General features: G+C 38.3%; 1 protein-coding gene across 3 annotated transcripts in view; it reads left to right on the forward strand.

The window, feature by feature from the left end:
- The window catches only part of LOC139462861 (AT-rich interactive domain-containing protein 3C-like), a 70,208-nt gene extending 50,844 nt beyond the window's left edge, over positions 1-19,364 (forward strand). For 2 of the 3 annotated variants that reach the window (XM_071244544.1, XM_071244545.1), the window contains exons 4-7: positions 6,685-6,868; positions 13,137-13,366; positions 15,437-15,682; positions 17,862-19,364. In XM_071244544.1, the coding sequence (XP_071100645.1) occupies positions 6,685-6,868; positions 13,137-13,366; positions 15,437-15,682; positions 17,862-17,965 (764 nt within the window). In that variant the 3' untranslated portion in view covers positions 17,966-19,364. Of the gene's footprint in view, positions 1-6,684; positions 6,869-13,136; positions 13,367-15,436; positions 15,683-17,849 lie in introns of all 3 variants that reach the window. The other variant, XM_071244543.1, reaches the window with a different exon arrangement.
- The last annotated feature ends 771 nt before the right edge of the window (positions 19,365-20,135 follow it).

Consider the following 20,135-nt stretch of genomic DNA (forward strand, 5'->3'; position numbering starts at 1 on the left):
TGTTGATATATTTTGTCAACAAAATTGAGTCAATTACTGAAGCTCTAGAAAGAAAATTTGTTTGACATTTGTAAAACTCAATCTAGGCCTAGCCAAAACTCAAGTTATAAAACGGACCTAAATATTTTTGCTATTAGTATTTACCGATGACTTTGTAAATCATGGGTACTGAAGCAGGAAATGAACATCAATGAGGAGAATCTATAGATGTAACTAATCCTGAATATTTCATAATTCCTGATGAAAGATAATCAAAGCAAAATGAAATGTTTGATTATAGTTAATTTATTTTATGGCATTCATTATTTCGTATCATTGGATTAATCTGAAAGTTGAGGAAGTTATTAAATTAACGTAACGAGGAGAGATCGTTAATGATTACAATTAAATAGCTGCAAATGAAAGTGTTATGGTAATAATATCTTTCCATAACTTCTTCCTCTTCCCCATTGAGGAAGGTATTGTAGAAGTAAAACATCAAACAGTAGTAGAAATCTGTGGAATTTCTCCCCAGCTTTGCAGTATAACACTTTAGACAATTTTAAGTAGTGTTGTTAAAGTTCATAAGCACATGAGCACAGCACAGGGCTCGTGGATGGTCTCTTCTACGCTATGGCTAACATAGAAATCTTGAATTTGTTCTGGTATTTGTCTGTGTCGGGTATATACCAACCAGTCGTAGCTCTCTAAAGCAGGGCAAAAGTCAACTGCCTGTTGTCAGAGATTAGACAGAAATCTTTTGCCCAAATTAGAGCGCCTTTGTTGGGAAGGTCAGCTTTGAGGAAGCCATTTGTGGGTTTTCTCCATAGGGTTTCATTTCGTTAAGTGCAAGTGTCAACTCTCTTTCACAGGAACAACCCCTACTTTGACTGTTGCTGTACAGAGGGAACCACTAACGTCTAGAAATTGTTTCTCACATTAAAATATTTTCTAATTTAAAAGATAAATATGTTCATGGTCTTTACATAATATATTTAACTAACTTTATATATATACGTTCTTTAAATAGGAATATGAACATCAATTATTTAATAGTTTGTTATAATATTTTCTTTGTCTAAAACATAATAAAAACATAACATGTATTGTAATTTGTAACAGTTCTGAAATTAATGCCAATTAAATTGTTGATGTCATTTGTTGAAAATGTATTTTTTAAACACATTTCTTAAAATAAACCATCCCTGTTTCAGTTGACGTAAGCAATGAAGTGAGACACAGATAAAATAATTCCTATTTTCAACATTGTATTCCTTCTAATTCCACCAGAAATCTCTCTTTTCCTGTTTGTTGAGGTGCGAGCGTGTTGGTGGTGTTGTGTGGCAGTTGCCATCTTCACACCCAAGCCCCGGCTTGAGCAAGGATACACAGTCTACCTGGCCGTGTTGCCAGCTCCTTGAAGCTCCGTACAGCAGAATATAATGTAATTAATACAAAAGCCGCTCCATACAGAAAAAATACCCGGCACAAATGTCTCTCATCAATTATTTGATTTTATTTAGATTCATTTCCGACAGACTTCCAAGTAACATCAAGATGTTTGTTCAAACATTAGAGAATACCGCTCTCAGATGACTGTATAAACATTAGTGGGATCAAGACTTGGGAGAAGTGGGGGCTGGTGCTGATGCCTCGTTATAGCGCTTGAAGAGGGAATCATGTTTTGCTGTTAATAGCGGCTTAGCCTTCAAATGTTCCTTTTTGTGATTACTGCAAAATATTCCGTAAAATATGGCCCATCAAGGATTATTAACTGAAAGCATTGAAAGATTTGATGGTAGCTTTGTGGTATACAGGGAGTGCTCAGTAATTTTGTTTGCTTCCCTCGACCCCCACACCATGTGTTTATCATTTAGCATCATTTTATCAAGAATTAACAACAGCTCCCCAGATAAGAGGCACATCTCAGAAAAGGCCTAGCATTAGCAGCATATGCAAGAGACAACTTACATCAAGAGACATTAACTTTAAGGGGGATCAAGGGGCAATCATTTCAAGGGGGTGATGAATGCTTGAAGTGTTGGCGGAAGTTTATAAACACCAGAGGTCACTACTGTTTGACCCCCTGGTGAGGAAGATTAGGCTCCAGTTCCCCAACTCATGTAAATTATGACTTAGATACATTTGTAGCTTTGTCTTTCTATGTGTAGCCTCGTCCATATGGCATGGATCAAGTTGGTAGGGTTAGCTAGGGGATATTGGAGGCTGGTGCTGATGGATGGCAGATAGACTTGCTCTCCCTAGCTGCTGTGGTGCTGTAACCTTGTCAACAGGCACCAGATAAGCCGGGTTACATCACATTAATCATGTACTCATGAAGGGCATTCCACACTGTTCATACACTTACCTTTGTATCATTACTGGATATTCCTCACAATTCCTCTACATATCACATGTGCATTACAAAACAAAATAAACTCATTCTTCATAATCACTGTAATCTTGATACTGTGCACAGTTCCGGTTGAAATGTATTTTTTTGTATAGTTTTTGTGTATGTATATTAAATAACATGTTTTCTTGAATAATAAATGTTGAGACATGGATCTTATTGTTATTGAAATGACATTGAAATGAGGCAGGCAAGTTGTTTCTGATGTACAAATCAGGCTATTCAGTTGTGACATGTTTTATGAAGATACGGCTTGATATCTGTGAAATTAGAGACTTTTATGGTAGCTTGAATGTCCTTGTGGATGGGAATAGCAGTAAATCTCCACATTGCTGCTGTGGTCGACCGACTCCCTATACTGATTTATCTAGGAACAGCTGGTCGCATTGATGTGCTGCAATTGTGCATGTCGATGAGCTGTAGTAGTTGATTTATTGCTGATCTTCACCCCCAGCCCACAAAGCCCCAGTGATGACTTTACCATGGAGCTGACCACCTCCATCCTTGATGCCTGCTGGGGGATGTATATGGGCTGTGTCAGTGATACTGGGTACATTTGGGAGGGCGAGGAGCACTGTCAGCTTGTAAAGGGAATCTACTGGAACAAGTTATGTTGCCATAAAACACTAAAGTTTGAAACATGAACTGAATAGGAATGCAGTAGCTGCACTTACTATTGTTGAAGCCTTATGTTGAACGTGGTGTTGGGTCTTCGTACAATGGGTTTGTGTGTGATAGAGAATTATTTTCTAAAGAAAGAGCATGAACTCTATTATGATTGAAGGTGTATTAATTATATTGAAGTAAGAAAATATAGATCAGTTTTAAATTGAATTAAGAACATCTAGACAGTTATGGGTTTAGTAGGCAAGGCTACGGTTAGGCCAACTAAAACACAGAACAAGCTACTGTGGTGTCAGTTGACAGCTATTCCTTTATTCTGCAAAATTGCATAAATACACTGAAAATATCTACCAGATGAAATTACACAAACATATCACATTTATCAACATACAGATGCATAAACTACTTTTAGATACAAAGCGCTCCCAATCCAATATGTTATGCATACTGTTGATACTTGATGTTATACATTGCTGTAACAAACACACAAAACAGTAGTTACAGTAAACTTGAATGATTAACTAGTGATTTTAAGCCAAATTACAACTTAAAATACTTGAAACATTACATAATTACCACCGCTACCAATTACCATGATATGAACACAATATACACCAAGTATACACACACCTTACCACCATGTGGCAATGAGCTGGCAACTATGTTAGCGTTGGTCAGAACACAGGCATCATCAGATCAATTGCCATATTCTACAAATTTGAAACAATAAGGCTGCATATGAAACAGGAATGACCAATAAAATTAAGAACATGTTAAATAACCTTTTATACTTATCCATTCAATATACACTGCATTCACGCATGTAATTAGATATTTAAGCAATAATTTATTGTTAGATTTGATTACAGATTTAGTTCAGATTTATTTAAATAGTTTAACGAATTAAGAGCGAAAATGATACCAGTCGCACAGTTGTTAGAATATCTGCAGATAAAAAGATACATGTCTGCTAATTATTGAATACTAGTATATTATTTGCAGGTTAAACTCGATATATTACCAATCATAGCATTACTTTAATGCATCTAATTCATAATGATATTCTATTTTTTCATTTTAGTAAGTAATAAACTGTTTCAAATATTGTAAATGTCCAATAGTAAAAAAATTGCAAGGAACCTAAAGTGTTTTGGTATGCCATAGTTCTTAATCAAACTAACACAGTGTATATAAATTAGCAAGAATTAAGAAAACAAAAAATGACCAAAGTAACAAACAAGCTGCTTGAAACCTTACCCACAGTCAATTCACACATTAATCAAACTTCCCAATGATTATGAAATACTTACAGTCACAATCAATCTCATTTATCTGACAAATATAACAAATCAAATAGGTAGATTTACACCTTTGTACCATGTTCCTTTCATTGTATAGTGTTCAACAATAGGTCATGTATAAAAGTTAACAATAAATAAAATTCGGCTTAATATATTAACTCGCCCAAATGCTTGCGAGGCTATTACAGCTAATGCGCAGCTACCACCCAGAGTCTGGGACTAGCTTCCAGGAACCCAGCACCAGCAGGCTGACTGTGTGTGATATTGTTTTATACCAGCTGCCAATTAAAGGGGCAATGTAATCGAGTTGATAAGAGCTTCCGATTGCCTCCTCTAATGCTGTTATAATGAATAAGGGATGGTGTATTAGTGAGGGCTTGATAGGGTTTGGTAACTCCTTCATGGGTTCAGATAAGTCACTTATGATGTAATACATTTATTGACCCTTATCAAGCTGGTAGGAGGGTAATAATGACATTTTCCACAGTGCATTCATGCATGCTACAGATACAAGCTTATCATTACTGCGGAGCCTGATGATTGGCTTACTTAAGCTTGATAGCATTCACAGAGAATTTACATTTTACATCATGAATTCTTTTTCAGATAGTTACAGTTTATATTTGTCTAGGATGATTTCTGAATGTGATACAATTTTGAAATGCCTCCAAATCCTGTATTTGCTGTGAAGTTTTAGGAATAGTTTGGTAATTGAAAATGGTATCCAAGACTTTTATGTCTGAAGCCTGATACAAATATTTGTGTATGTAAAATTGTAATTGAGTCCATGTCTGAGGTTAGAGTGTGGACAGCCAACCTTTGTCTCCTGAGCATACCGTATTCGACGTAATAAGCGCCCACGACAATATTTTCCAATATATTGGCTAGTGAACAATCCCAAATAGCACCCTTCCGACTGATCAATGTACACAACTCGTGTACATTTATTCGTGTATAATACGCACTCATGTGCGATTAAATTCTGGAAAAATATATCTGTCATGTATAATATGCACAGACTTTTCTGTTGTATCATTTCAGGCTGTCAGCAGAAACAATAAAATTTACGATCTTTCGACTCTTTCACCAAAATTATATTCTAATAAGAGCCTCCTATTTCTAATTTTGAGAGCTCCCTGGGCGCTTATTACGCCAAATACGGTATGTTTAATAAAATCACCCCATTCAATTCTCACCCCATGCAGCCCATACTCATCCTCTTTTCAGCCATGAAATTAAGAGATTTAGGGTTACTTAATAATCAAGGATTCATTTATATTATCTTTATTTAACATTATGCATTACAGTATTATGGAGACTATATATTACTCTTAGCCAATCAGGTCCGCACACAGTGTGTAGATATTCATCTCTCACTTTATATTTCCATATCATTATGTTACATTTGTTTTAAAAAGAAATTGTTAATACCTCATATTTATGTAGAATGTACATGAATGATTACTGTTCATATATTTGTGGTTTGTAGAATATTGCCAGTGTTTCTCGATGGAATGTTCCACAATAAATATCTTATCGTATCCTGTCTAAATATAACCATCCCAACATCTGAGTCGGTCTGTGAGTGTATGCGTGATTTCAGTGACTGTCATATGTGAATGCTACTGAATGATGTCCATCTGTTGGAAGCAGCCAGTCATAGTTTTGTGGCTAGTAAATAATGTTGAAACTGCCATTGCCTTTTAGTTCTTTTTGTTTGTTGATTTTGTTAAGTGTTATGACAATAACATTGACTTTAAGCCTACCTAGAGCACACAGATGATATTGCTGAAGGTGTTAGACTGACATATAGTCTTGGAAACTGTAGTTCTGAAATGAACATATCGTACAGAAAAAAACAGTTATCAATTATTTTAATATCTTAATCTTGGCTGCTAGAGCTGAGATGGGGGTGGGAATGGACTGGAGGTGGTTGTTTGATTAAATATGTATACTCTTGAATCTGTGAGTGAGTTGGGTTTATGTCGTTTGAGCAGTATTTCAGTTCTAACACAGTGTTAGAGACTGAGGTACAAGTGCTCAGTGTATTCATCAGCACAAATAATATTTGTTTGTTTGTTTATTTCTTTGTTGTTTAATGCCACACTCAGCAATATTCCAGCAGCTATGTGACGGTGGTCTGTAAATAATCGATTCTGGGCCAGACAATCCAGTGATTGACATCATGAGCATCAATCTACGCAACTGGTTTACGATGACATGCATCAACCATGTCAGCAAGTCTGACCACCGGATCCTGTTAGTCACCTCTTACAACAACGTTGTTGCCTTTTACGACAAGCATGGGTTGCTCAAGACCTGTTCTTCTCTCTACAAGTTTGAGTGACACTGGTTGTTATTTTGCAGGGACCCCTGTGAATCGGATTCCCATCATGGCCAAGCAGACCCTGGACCTGTATGAGTTGTTCCGCCTGGTGGTGTCCAAGGGCGGCCTCGTGGAGGTCATCAACAAGAAACTGTGGCGGGAGATCACCAAGGGCCTCAACCTCCCATCCTCCATCACCAGTGCAGCATTCACACTTAGAACACAGTAGGTGTCCTTTCCTGTTCATGAACACATACAGCATTCAAACTTAGAACACAGTAGGTGTCCTTTCCTGTTCATGAACACATACAGCATTCACACTTAGAACACAGAAGGTGTCCTTTCCTGTTCATGAACACATACAGCATTCACACTTAGAACACAGAAGGTGTCCTTTCCTGTTCACGAACACATACAGCATTCACACTTAGTGCACAGTAGGTGTCCTTTCCTGTTCATGAACACATACAGCATTCACTTACAGAACATATGCACACAGCATTCACTTTCATAAAACATTTGGCAGCCAATCACAGAACACACAGGGCATTCACTTACATAACTCATGCATACTAAATTCACTTAGAGAAACCATTGAACCAAACTCACTCACTCATAGAACACACTTGATCACAGAACCTTTGTACCATTCACCCACAGAACATATGCAGCCTTCACCTACAGAACATATGCAGCCTTCACCCACAGAACATATGCAGCCTTCACCCACAAAGCACACACAACACTCACAGAACATATGCAGCCTTCACCCACAGAACATATGCAGCCTTCACCCACAGAACATAGGCAGCCTTCACCCACAAAGCACACACAACACTCACATATGCAGCCTTCACCCACAGAACATAGGCAGCCTTTACCCACAAAGCACACACAACACTCACTCACTCACGTATGCAGCCTTCACCCACAAAACATATGCAGTCTTCACCCACAGAACATATGCAGCCTTCACCTACAAAACACACACAGCACTCACTCACTCATAGAACATATGCAGCCTTCACCCACAGAACATATGCAGCCTTCACTAACACACACACTAACAGAACACAGACAATGCTCACAGACACAGAACACTCACAACACATACTCACTAACAGAACACAGACAATGCTCACAGACATAGCCTGTCTCCCAGACCCCAGGGAATAAATTGAAAAAAGAGTGTAACTCTAGTCTAGAATGAATTTTGCAAGTCCAAATTGCCTCAGCTGTAGCTGAAATTAAAAATTGTTCTGGTCTCCATTTGGATTTTATTATTTTTATTTTGTAGATATGTATTTGTAAATAAGGTAATTTTATATCTGGGACTAAATAACAGTCTATCACAGACTCAGCACTCCCCCCACAGAACACACAGCATTGTGCAGCATCATCCTTGCATCTGTAACTATAGAACCATATACAGCCTAAAGACCTCTAACATGTCTAATCTCTCAACAATGAACATAGACTGATCAGATTTCCTTTTAAGCAGTTTTTATTATTAATGACTATTCTATCTTATCCAACAAAGTTGGGAAACTTTTTGTTCTGAATTTCATCTGAGAACTTCCCAAAGAAAAAAAATCTGATTGAAAATTTGTGCCTTTACTTTGGAGGGGAATCTAATTTAATGACTTGTTATCAAGCCTTTTGTTGTAATGATATTAAAGACAGAAAAAGTCCTTGATTGGCTTGGTATAATTTCATAATAAGATGATTACAAATTGCAAAAATACCAGCAGTGAACAGAGCAGGGAATTCCCTGGTCTCTGCCCATAGACATGCATTAGAGAGGACCGGTTCCCATCAGTTTATTGGAGTTAATTCCCTTTCCTTCACACAATTAAGCCTAATTGTTGTATTTCCCCCGTCCCTTATAATATGGAACAAATCAATCTATGTCCCATGCTTGGGGAGGGACATATTGCATCATCCTCTCTATGAGAGGTAATGTGACAAATCAAACACAAGCACATTTCTATAGCAAATGAAAGTGGTACAATTAGATAGTGTTTTATCACGTGGGATTTAATGAACAGGGGTTATTCCCGTTACTGGTGTTGAGCACTATTGATGTAGGGAATTAAACTGAAGTTATCAGTAATTATCCACTGCTCATTGGCACATTGCTGCCCACTGCAGATACTACCCGGAGATGCGCGAATTATCGACCAGCGATATACTCCATTTGTAGCAAGAACCATCTACACTGATGGTTTACAGATCTCGACGCTGCAAACAAATTGAATTACTTTCATTTGCTACTCTGATACCAAATGATTTGGACGATGCGTTAAAATGAAATATTCATCGTTGCCACCAAATGTTACCATAGTCAATTATGCGAAAGAACAATCAATTGCTCCGGCCAAATTCCAATTATCCCAAGCAAGGAAATATTATGTAATTCTTAATTCAAGTAAAATATTTATGAAGAGAAGTTGCAAACTCACGTATGTGATCAATTGGTTGGTTATGGAGGTGTTGGTAGAAGGTAGAACTGTAATTGTAGTGTTTACCTATGGGTAACTGACGGCACAGGGGTGGGGGGTGGAACTACCAGGGGGATACTTTAGGAAGGGTGAATATGCTGGTGCATATTACCTTCCAATAAGTGCTAGAATGTGACCTACAGAGCAGAAAAAAACAGCATTTTGCAACTTGGAATGAGAAAGACAGATATTAAGATTCTATATTTAGGAGGATCAAAGAAATGTTCAAATTCCCTTGATTATTGGGCAATTTCGTGTCAGGCAATGTTAATTGAATGTGATATCATATAGACATGAAGAAAGCTATTTGTGGGCTATAAATAAGTGAAAGGAATTCATATCTGAAGTGCTGTATTAGTCTATCGTGTGTGTTCTATACATTTACTTGACTGAGTTTTAAGCTGCAAAATATGTCAGTTATCAAATGTTAATTAAACTTGCAGTTTTCTTATCATGCAGTACTTCCAAAAGATGATTACATCTTGAACAATGTAACTAAGTCATAATATTAGGAATTTAGCCTTTTTACCAAACTTATACTTTGTGTAACAAAACTTGACTGAAGGGTTTCTCTTTAGAGACGATGTCTTTCCCATAATTAAGTTAGAATTAAGCTGGCAAAGTGATAACACAACACTGTGCAAGCCACAACCTATTTGATGACACAAAAGGTTAATAGCCCCAATATGTAGCTCCCTAGTGAAGATCTTGCAGAACTAATTAAAGATCTGAAGGTTAGGGGGGATTAAGTAATATATGGGTGAATCAAAGTGACCTTTGAATGTGGGATTGTGGTGATGACTCGCGCAGGCTACCTGAACAAGCAGATGTGAGGAAGATCAAGCTCTGGAATAAGTACTCTCCTAGCACCATCAGTTGGCACTCTATTTCCACCACAACCTCTGAAGCTTGGATGCAAGGATGCTGGACCCATACACCATAGTCATCATCATTATTGTCAAATACATCACAAACATTGTTCCTGGTCCAATCCAGACATATGTTTATTCCTCTTAATGCACACACACATGTAAATGTTTGGGCTCTGTGGGGATTTGGTGGTACTGGCATATGTCTGTTTGCAGCTATAAGTTGCCCCCCATGGCTGGAAGGTTGGGTTTATGTGGGGTTATAATAGCGTTGATGACCTGATGTCAGACTCTGGGAATTCTTGCTGGTGATAAAAGTCAAAGATGTAATACTCTCCATATGCCCCACATAGCTGCTTTTATCAAGATAGATATTTGTAGAAGATCTGTAATAGTATCCTGTCCAGATATCCTGGCATTATATCATCTATCTATCACCAATGTAGATATCAGCTTTGCTTTGTGGATGGAATAAACAGTGGTAACAGGTTTCTTGGAGTATAGCTTGAGGGGTTGTGGGAGAAACATGTCTTGTCATATTGGTCACTCATTTTTGGGCACCACAATTCGCTGTGCAGAGTTGCGTCCCTTGGCTACGCCAGAAACCTGTGATTGTGGGTTTGAATCCTGGTTTGCTCCGATTATGTTTCTAGCTTTGTCAGCACCATACCCATGCTCATGGGTTTCACCAAAGTGGTAAATGTCTGAAACCTGCATCTCTTTGGGCTTTCCTCCCACATTAAGCCGCAATATAACTGGAATACTGTTAAAAGCGGCAGAAACCCAACTCACTCACACACTCACTCTTTTTTGACACTCTGTTTCAGTTATTTTTAAATTAACTTAGGTAGTAATGCTTTCTAAGGACCATTCAATTTTCATAAGAAAATTGTATCAGAAATTATTTGTATGAACTACGTTAAGACATACCAATTTCATTTTTGTTTTTTGACTGTAATGCAAAACAAGAAAAGAAAAACGTGATTTGGTCTGTTTTGTAATGTAGCCTACATTCCTCATCCTTAGGGATCTAAATTAGTGTACAGTGCAGATATACAATCAAGTGTTGATTCTTAGTTTGCATTACTCTTTCTCTTGAATTTTGTTTTTTTGTGAACAGGTAATGTTTTTAATATGTAGGCCACCTACCATCCTTACAAGTTTCCAATAGGAGATGAATGCAAAGCAGTGGAAGAGATGAAAGAGGAAACACACTCACTTGGGAGGTGCTCCTTTAATAATTGCTTCAATCTGGTGGAGATTAACCCAGCTTCCTATCGTTTTTCCCTTGTATTTTGATTCAGTCTGAAAGTTTCCATTCCAAGTACAATGTCATTAATAATCACACTGTGTATTATTTACCAGTTAATTTTTTGCCCTCCAAATTCCGATTTTGATTTCCCAAGATTCTTACAGCTGTCCAAATAGATGTAAATTCCGCAGCCAGGAGCCTTGCAGCTAATTCATTCCAAATATGTCAACACGCTTATTATAATTTCCGGCTTTCTTGATACACATATGGCCATCTATATCAAGCTTAAGTAACCACATTCGGCAGAGCATTTCACTTCTGCTGCAGAGGCAGGAATGCTCTGGCCGTCCATTAATTTAGGAGAATCTAAGAAAACGTCTGACTTTATTGAAAGATACCAACATATGTTGGAGATATTTGATAGTGTGCGATTTGCTAACAATCCCACATTATTCTATAACTACATTTATCATGTTACACCTAGCTCGACACCCAACTTTTGTTACTCAATTTTTTCAGCCACACACAGGATGTTTTTAAAGCGGCACTGAACTATTTTATATGGTGGGGGATTTTTTTACAATCACAAGTCCAATTAATTGTGTAGTGTTTGTAAAGACTTTTGGTTGGAATTCGTGTTGAGACGCTACACCTGTTGGGGTGGTACAAAGAACCAATGTTTGATTTACAATAAAAATCCCAATTAAAGTCTGTGAATGCAGGGATGTTGTGAGTTAATCATGTATCGAAGGGTTAGAATTATATTTACATTGGTCTTGTTTACCAGAAATAATGATGGCTATCTTCAGTCCAACAGCATATCTGCACTCTAAAGTTCAAATATGGCTTACAGTTCGGTGCAGTTTTATATTTTTCATACTGTGCTATTCTCATACAACATATTTTTGGTCCTCACGTAATTCATAAATGACGTGAAAATTATTGAGCGATAATTGAGTTTATCTTTTTGTTAATTCAGTGACAATTTCTAGTCTGGATTACTTTAAAAATTTGCCTTTTTTCACAAATGATTAGATGTACAATTGTCTGTATACATGCATGTTTGGCACAACAAATGGATGTAGAAGTTTTTTGCATAAAAAGGGATATAGAAGTTGCATGTTATCAGACAATGGGACTAGGTGCGCCTATCAGTGCAAAGTGATAATTATCCGTGGAAATAACCGGAATACTACTTCCCCGATGTCTGTGCTCCTATGTGTAACAAACAACTAAAAAGCCGTGTCTGGGCCAGCAGGCAGGAACCTACACAATAAAGAAACTGTTTTCCAGTATACAATCCATTATGATCGGATGATGTTTATCAGGTGAAACACACAAATCATTAGTGCCAATTTGGCATTGTCATCACTATTTATTTGAATGGGACCCACTTGGATTGACATCATGATTTGATAATTGGTGAATATGTGAAAATTGTTGGGAAATTAGAGAAACTGAAGGTACCATAACAATTATGATTGCACACACACACAAAATATTTTCTTTGACATTTGCTTTGTGTATTTTAAAGATATTAAGCAATAAATATTTCTGTTTGAAAGATAGACATAAATTTTGCTTTTCTTGTGAAAGTTACGTTTGTTGAAAAAGCACACATACTGTCTATTTTTTTAATCAAGATACATTTTCAAGTATGTGGTGTTATGCTCATAAGGTTAAAAAAAATAAAAGTGGAATAAAAATTATTTCCATTCCTTTTGAAATTTCATCTTTTGTTTTTACATAAATGTTTTTGCCATTGTCAAAATATGTTTCATCATATCCTGGACGATGTTACACTGCCATCCTTAAAAATAAAAAATCATTATTTTAAACATCCTAATAATAACACTGATTTTCCTTTTCAGGTATATGAAGTACCTCTATCCCTACGAATGTGAGAAGCTGAAATTGAGTTCCCCTCAGGAACTACAGGCAGCTATTGACGGTAACCGCCGGGAAGGGCGTCGCTCCAGCTATGGGTATGACCTGTCCCCCGGGCCCACGTTGGTCCCGACGAGCCATCATCTCAACGGCACTCTACTTAACGGCAAACTCGGAGGTGGATCACCAGGCAAACTCTGGCCCGACATGGACAGTAAGTAGATGATGATGACGTTTTACAGTTGATAGGGAGATGAAACATGCCTTTATCCCTTTCAAAATGTTCACCCAACCGAGATTTGTATTCTTCCTCAAGGACCTGCACTCATAACACTCAGGTGTATATCCAAGGGAGGATAAACTATTTTAATTTTTTTTCTTGGTATTATATTAATGTAAAATGGTAATAACTTTCTTTTTGAAAACATTTCCTATAGAATGTGTATTGTTGGTTTTGAACTTGTGATATAAAATTATCTTCTCTTCATCGTTATCATTCATACACTTAAGTACATACATACACCATTTTATTGCTGTTGTATGCTATGCTGTCGTTTAATATTCTTGAGTTAAATTCTTGATGATAGGAGATATGAAATTTATTATTTGAGATCTTATCTGTAGAAAAATACGAATTGTATCAACAAAGGCTTAGTCATAGATGAGAAACACTCTCGATAAGGTAGACTATAAATTATGAAGCAACAATGAAACAGGACTTGCTCACCTATCACAAGTTGATGTTGTTAGGAAGATATTATCTGTAAGTCATAGATGAATATTGCAATTGATTGGTTTGATATCAGTTTATATGTTGTCATTTGTTTAGGGATTGTATGACACTCACATGAGCACAACTGCTAGCCTTTATAAGTGCTTTTTGACATAAATTACACAAGTTGTGCAATAAAACTGTCAGATTTATCGTAATTTGATCTGATATGCATTTATTCAACTTGAAATTTCTGGTGTGCTTTCGAGGAGCCTTTTGAAAAGCTTGCTCCCGAAACGGGCAGGGTTGTTTCAGTACAGTGGAGGGCTTTAATCGTGGAGGTGTAATTTTGATATCGAATGCCAGTATTGTTCAGCCTGGGAGGATTGAGATGAAATTATAAACCTGATGATTGTAGTTGAAGCCTAGTCAGGAGTGAGCAGCTTATCAGATGTAGACCATCGTAAATCAACAATATAAATGTTGGTCTGTGTCAACTACGCTGAGATGAGAAGTAATTTGTAGACTATAATTTCAAAGTAATTTAATCGCTGTGAAGGCCATTTAAATGGATACCTTGTCAGAAAAGTGGGCTCAATGTTGGGGCTAGAGCTGAAACTTCTGCTGTGAGATCACTGGGATTCTAGTCCCAGGATTGTCTCGCTCGGATTGATATGGTGAGGATTCTCCGATTACTGCTTTATCGGTGGTGATATCAGAACTTTGTTGACCTCTCACCTCCATGGGTTTATAAATATATATCACTTTATCATGAGACAACAACTTGTGTTTGTGGTAAAGACAGGCAGCCTGGCCTCGAGATCACACCAGACTGCTTCTTCTTTTCTTTGATCTGCTCACACAAGCAATCCATTCAATGTAATCATGTTCAGAGTCAATTTAAGTTATATCAGGCGATACCAAGCTAGATATCATGTCAAATGTTGGATGTTTTTTTCGTCGAGTTGGAGTTGAGCTAAATCGCCACACCTGCTTGTGTCTGTTTCCTCTACTTTTTTTCCCTATCCTTTTTCTTGCCTTGTCAAGTTTTTCCTCAACTGCCTAATGGACCGGCCTTTAATCTTGGGAAATATACTTTTATCATTCAGACAAAACAGAAATATCACAGTTCACATGCTTCACAATAATGGTTGTATTTGTCAAGGAATTGATGGTATCGCTCCTTTGCACCGGGAAAGAAAATCTTGTATTTAATTTACAAAATGTGTTTCTTGATCCCATGTTTTCTTCATCATGATCATCGTATTTTCATCTGCCGACTTCAGTCAGCAGTTTCTGCTGTATTACCAACTGCCATATGTAATCATGTTTTATGTCCAATGTTGTTGACCTTTCACCTCTCAACTCTTTCTACACTCTGGGTTATGAAAAAAAGAATTAAGTCTTAATGAAAAACTTGATATATAACTGTACAAGTTTCCATTAAATCCTGAACATAATTGGACTCCCATAGTCCCAAAGCATAAAGAATAACGAAATAGATATTTGTGTTACAGTTTGATGTATGGATTATTATTTCACATTCAATGTTTTATGTAATGTGTTTTTTAGATGATGATGACAGCCTCCCTCCAACCCCCCAGCATTTTCCCCATGGCCGTGGTTTGACAGAGCGTGATGCTATCGCCATGGAGGTGGCAACGCGGGCGATGGAGGAAGCTACCCGCAAGATGGAGGCGGCATCACGCACCACGCCCATCGAAGAAGGTCCCCCACGTAAACGCATGCTGTCAGAGGAAGAGAGAATACTGGCCCATGCTGGTATGCCCAGTGCTCATCTCAAGATCACAAGTCGAAGTAAGCTCAGTTACTTTCTGAGACGTTGTCCCGACATAAATTATTGCTGGAGATGCATTGTTCTATAGCCTTGTATATGATTACAGAGTGTGAGACAACTGCACCGTGTCCCATAAAAAATCCATATGTTTATTGAACAATTGTGGCACCGTCATTGTGATGTGCCATCCGTGGAAATGGCTTAATTCAACAGTAGGCTTATCAAAAAGAGATGTTAATTATTAACACAGACCTTAAATGGAGGACAGATATGTTGATCTATGCAAGCGTGATATCACGAAGGAATCAAGAGGGTTTCTTTCACAACACAAGATCACACGGCATAGCATGTGCTTGAATAAGTGATGATCTGGTGATGGGTCACACATGACAAGCCCCCTGCAGCATGGGGGCCTCCGGGTACAGTTAGCCCAGGGGGACCAGGCCACACTCGGGGGTGGATGGCAAGTTCTAATAAACACTACGTAGGTGTTCCAATGCCCCGACACACTAGGTGGACTGACATAAATACCCTTCCATGTGTCCCTGTGGCATTAAAAAGAGTGGATTGGGATTTGAGATGAAGTATAGAAAATTATCCTTTGAAATGTTAGAATGGAAATGTACCTGAAATTGAACAGTAATGTGATCATTTCTAAGTACCTATGAACTATCCTGAAGCTATTCTTTATTGATTGAGGTACTGTGTTCCGTATATGAAGTTGATGGGGTGCCTGGCAAGAGTACAGTCTCCATCATCAACCTATCATGTAGCCTGTCATCATGTTTACCATCTGGGATTTTGATTTAGAAACTACTTTCCATTTTATTTGAAAAGTTGACCTTGTATTTATTAATCAGATGTCAGGAAAATTGATACATCAAATATTATCACTGATTATGCTGGTGATTCTAGGGGCTGTCTTCCTCAAGTGTAGTGATGTGTCCCTTATGGGGGAAAAATCTGAAATGTGTGACATGCTTACATTGTTATTGAGTTTCTATATCATAATTATCACATACATGTGCATGCTTACCTGATCGAATACCTGTAAAATCCTTTTGCTTCCCTTTATATTGACAAAGCCTAAATATATTGCATGCTTACCTTTGTATGTGACATGTTTGTGTTAATTCTCTAATCTAACATCTGTAACAAAAAAAAGTCATGTTCATCAAGTTGGTATTTGCCCATGTGATCTGTGACATGCTTCACCTTACTAAGTCCCCATCTGTGACATGCTTACCCTTACTATGTCCCCATCTGTGACATGCTTTCACTTACCAAGTTTCCATCTGTGATATGTGACATGCTTCACCTTACTAAGTCCCCATCTGTGACATGCTTACCCTTACTATGTCCCCATCTGTGACATGCTTACCCTTACCAAGTTCCCATCTGTGATCTGTGACATGCTTTCCCTTACTAAGTCTGCATCTGTGACATGCTTACCCATACTATGTCCCCATCTGTGATCTGTGACATGCTTTCCCTTACTAAGTCTGCATCTGTGACATGCTTACCCATACTATGTCCCCATCTGTGATCTGTGACATGCTTTCCCTTACTAAGTCCCCATCCGTGATCTGTGACATGCTTTCCCTAACTAAATCTCCATCTGTCATCTGTGACATGCTTACCCTTACTATGTCCCCATCTGTGACATGCTTACCCATACTATGTCCCCATCCGTGATCTGTGACATGCTTACCCATACTATGTCCCCATCCGTGATCTGTGACATGCTTTTCCTTACTAAATCTCCATCTGTCATCTGTGACATGCTTACTATGTCCCCATCTGTGACATGCTTACCCATACTATGTCCCAATCTGTGATATGTGACATGCTTACCCATACTATGTCCCAATCTGTGATCTGTGACATGCTTACCCTTACTAAATCTCCATCTGTCATTGGTGACATGCTTACCCTTACTATGTCCCCATCTGTGACATGCTTACCCATACTATGTCCCCATCTGTGATCTGTGACATGCTTTCCCATACTATGTCCCCATCCGTGATCTGTGACATGCTTACCCTTACTAAATCTCCATCTGTCATCTGTGACATGCTTATCCTTACTAAGTCCCCATCTGTGACATGCTTACCCATACTATGTCCCCAGCTGTGATCTGTGACATGCTTACCTCCATCCAGTGACATGTTCACCTGGCACTGCTAGTCTGTATTTCAGATGATGGTCGCTCGGAGATCGACAACTCTCTGGTCGTCAGCATGGAGATCAACGGCATCATGTATCAGGGTGTTCTCTTCGCACAGCATCCACGCCGAATCTGAGAGTAACTGTGACCAGGTGTGTGTATAAAACAAGACAATCAGGAGCTGTGTGCACGCTGGACGATGGCAACGGCGGCATAATATCGGAGGCCACGTCACTGGTCTCTGAAGGTAGCAGGCGAGGCGTACACGTTCCCACCCCCAGGCCGAGCAGGGCGAGGGGGTCAGGAAAACGGGACAGTATGACATTACCAAGCCTTACTGCCTCAGCACTGAAGGATTCAGGATGGATATCTGCGTGTCTCCATGATTGACAATCCTCTGGTGGGTCATCCGGCTAGCTCAGAGATGGAACAATACATAAGTTATGCAGACTGAATTTTGCAATCAGATACATTGTATGTTCATTTTATGTGAGGACAATTGATGAGCCTTTACCAGGCTGTCTAGTAAAAAAATTGTGTCGAATGGATGAGGTCATGGTTCCAGAAAGTCAAGGTCACAAGACAATGCCACGCCTACCAAGGGAGGACTGACGGACGGAATCGGCCTGTCATGACAATCATATTGAGATTAGTGCAGCACTCTTCACTTGTTTGATTCTCATTCTGACAATCATTGTACGCAGGGTATGATAAGGAATTGGTTCAGTATAGAACAATACTAGTACATTCAGATTTAGTTTGCTGATACCTAGCTAGGTTTGTTAAGGTTACAGAGAGTAACAGGTGAAGTGTGCTTGCCAGTGTACAGTGACAACCCCACAACATGTGCCCGCATCTGTTATATGTGTTCAGATTCCAAGATTTTATGGCTTACTAGAAACAATGTTATTGATGGAACAGGTAGGGCATATGCAGAAACAATGGTGTGCATTTTGCACATTCTAGGAGGGCATGTGTAGTAGGGGTTGTCGGAGATTATTATTATTATTATCAATATTCTGTATCAGAATCTGTCATATGAGATATCACCCTTTATTGTTGCGTCTGTCATAAGTCATTCACAGAGATTGAAATGTCTCATTTGTTGTACCATTGTGAGATTTTAACGAGAAGACTAGAACCTTAACTCTCATTTAATCACTGGAAAGCAGAAAGAAAGAGATTTGGGGTATAAATCCAGAAATTGTTGGGTCCATGTTTTTTCAAGGTACACAGATAGTTGCCCATGTACGTTGTGCTGTAATGGGCACTAGATCATGGCTATGTGAGACACACACTGAGCATATTGTCTTGTTGTATGTGTAGAGGAGGACAGGAAGAAGCTTCATGTCACTGCTATGCCAGCTTCTGCAGGAATTAACATTCTCATCATGGTCATCAGACGTTGCTTATCAGGTGGATATTTTCTGAAATTTTCACTTCAATATCACCAAATCTTTTAATCTATATGATACAGTCACAATCTATAACAATTGTTACTGATACAGACACAATCTGTAACAATTGTGTTGCCAATACAGAACAATATGTAACAATTGTTGCTGATACAGGCACAATTTGTAACAATTGTATTGCCAATACAGTACAATATGTAACGATTGTTCCTGATACAGGCACAATATGTAACAATTGTGTTGCCAATACAGGCACAATCTGTAACAACTGCGTTGCCAATACAGCACAATCTGTAACAACTGTGTTGCCAATACAGGCACAATCTGTAACAATTGTGTTGCTGATACAGGCACAATTTGTAACAATTGTGTTGCTGATACAGGCACAATCTGTAACAATTGTGTTGCTGATACAGGCACAATTTGTAACAATTGTGTTGTTGATACAGGCACAATTTGTAACAATTGTTGCTGATACAGGCACAATCTATAACAATTGTTGCTGATACAGGCACAATCTGTAACAATTGTGTTGCCAATACAGCACAATCTGTAACAACTGTGTTGCTGATACAGGCACAATTTGTAACAATTGTGTTGCTGATACAGGCACAATCTATGACAATTGTTGCTGATACAGGCACAATCCATAACAATTGTTACTGATATAGGCACAATTTGTAACAATTGTGTTGCTGATATAGGCACAATTTGTAACAATTGTTGCTGATACAGGCACAATCTATAACAATTGTTGCTGATACAGGCACAATCTATAACAATTGTTGCTGATACAGGCACAATCTATAATCTATGAAGCTTCAGGGAGGTAGGGCCACAGGTACGACATCTACACGTTGGTTACTCATGTATGTGACCAATATGCTCTTT

This window comes from Haliotis cracherodii, unplaced genomic scaffold (assembly GCF_022045235.1).
Source record: "Haliotis cracherodii isolate W230 unplaced genomic scaffold, xgHalCrac1.p SCAF_1, whole genome shotgun sequence".
Taxonomy (NCBI): Eukaryota; Metazoa; Mollusca; class Gastropoda; order Lepetellida; family Haliotidae; genus Haliotis; species Haliotis cracherodii.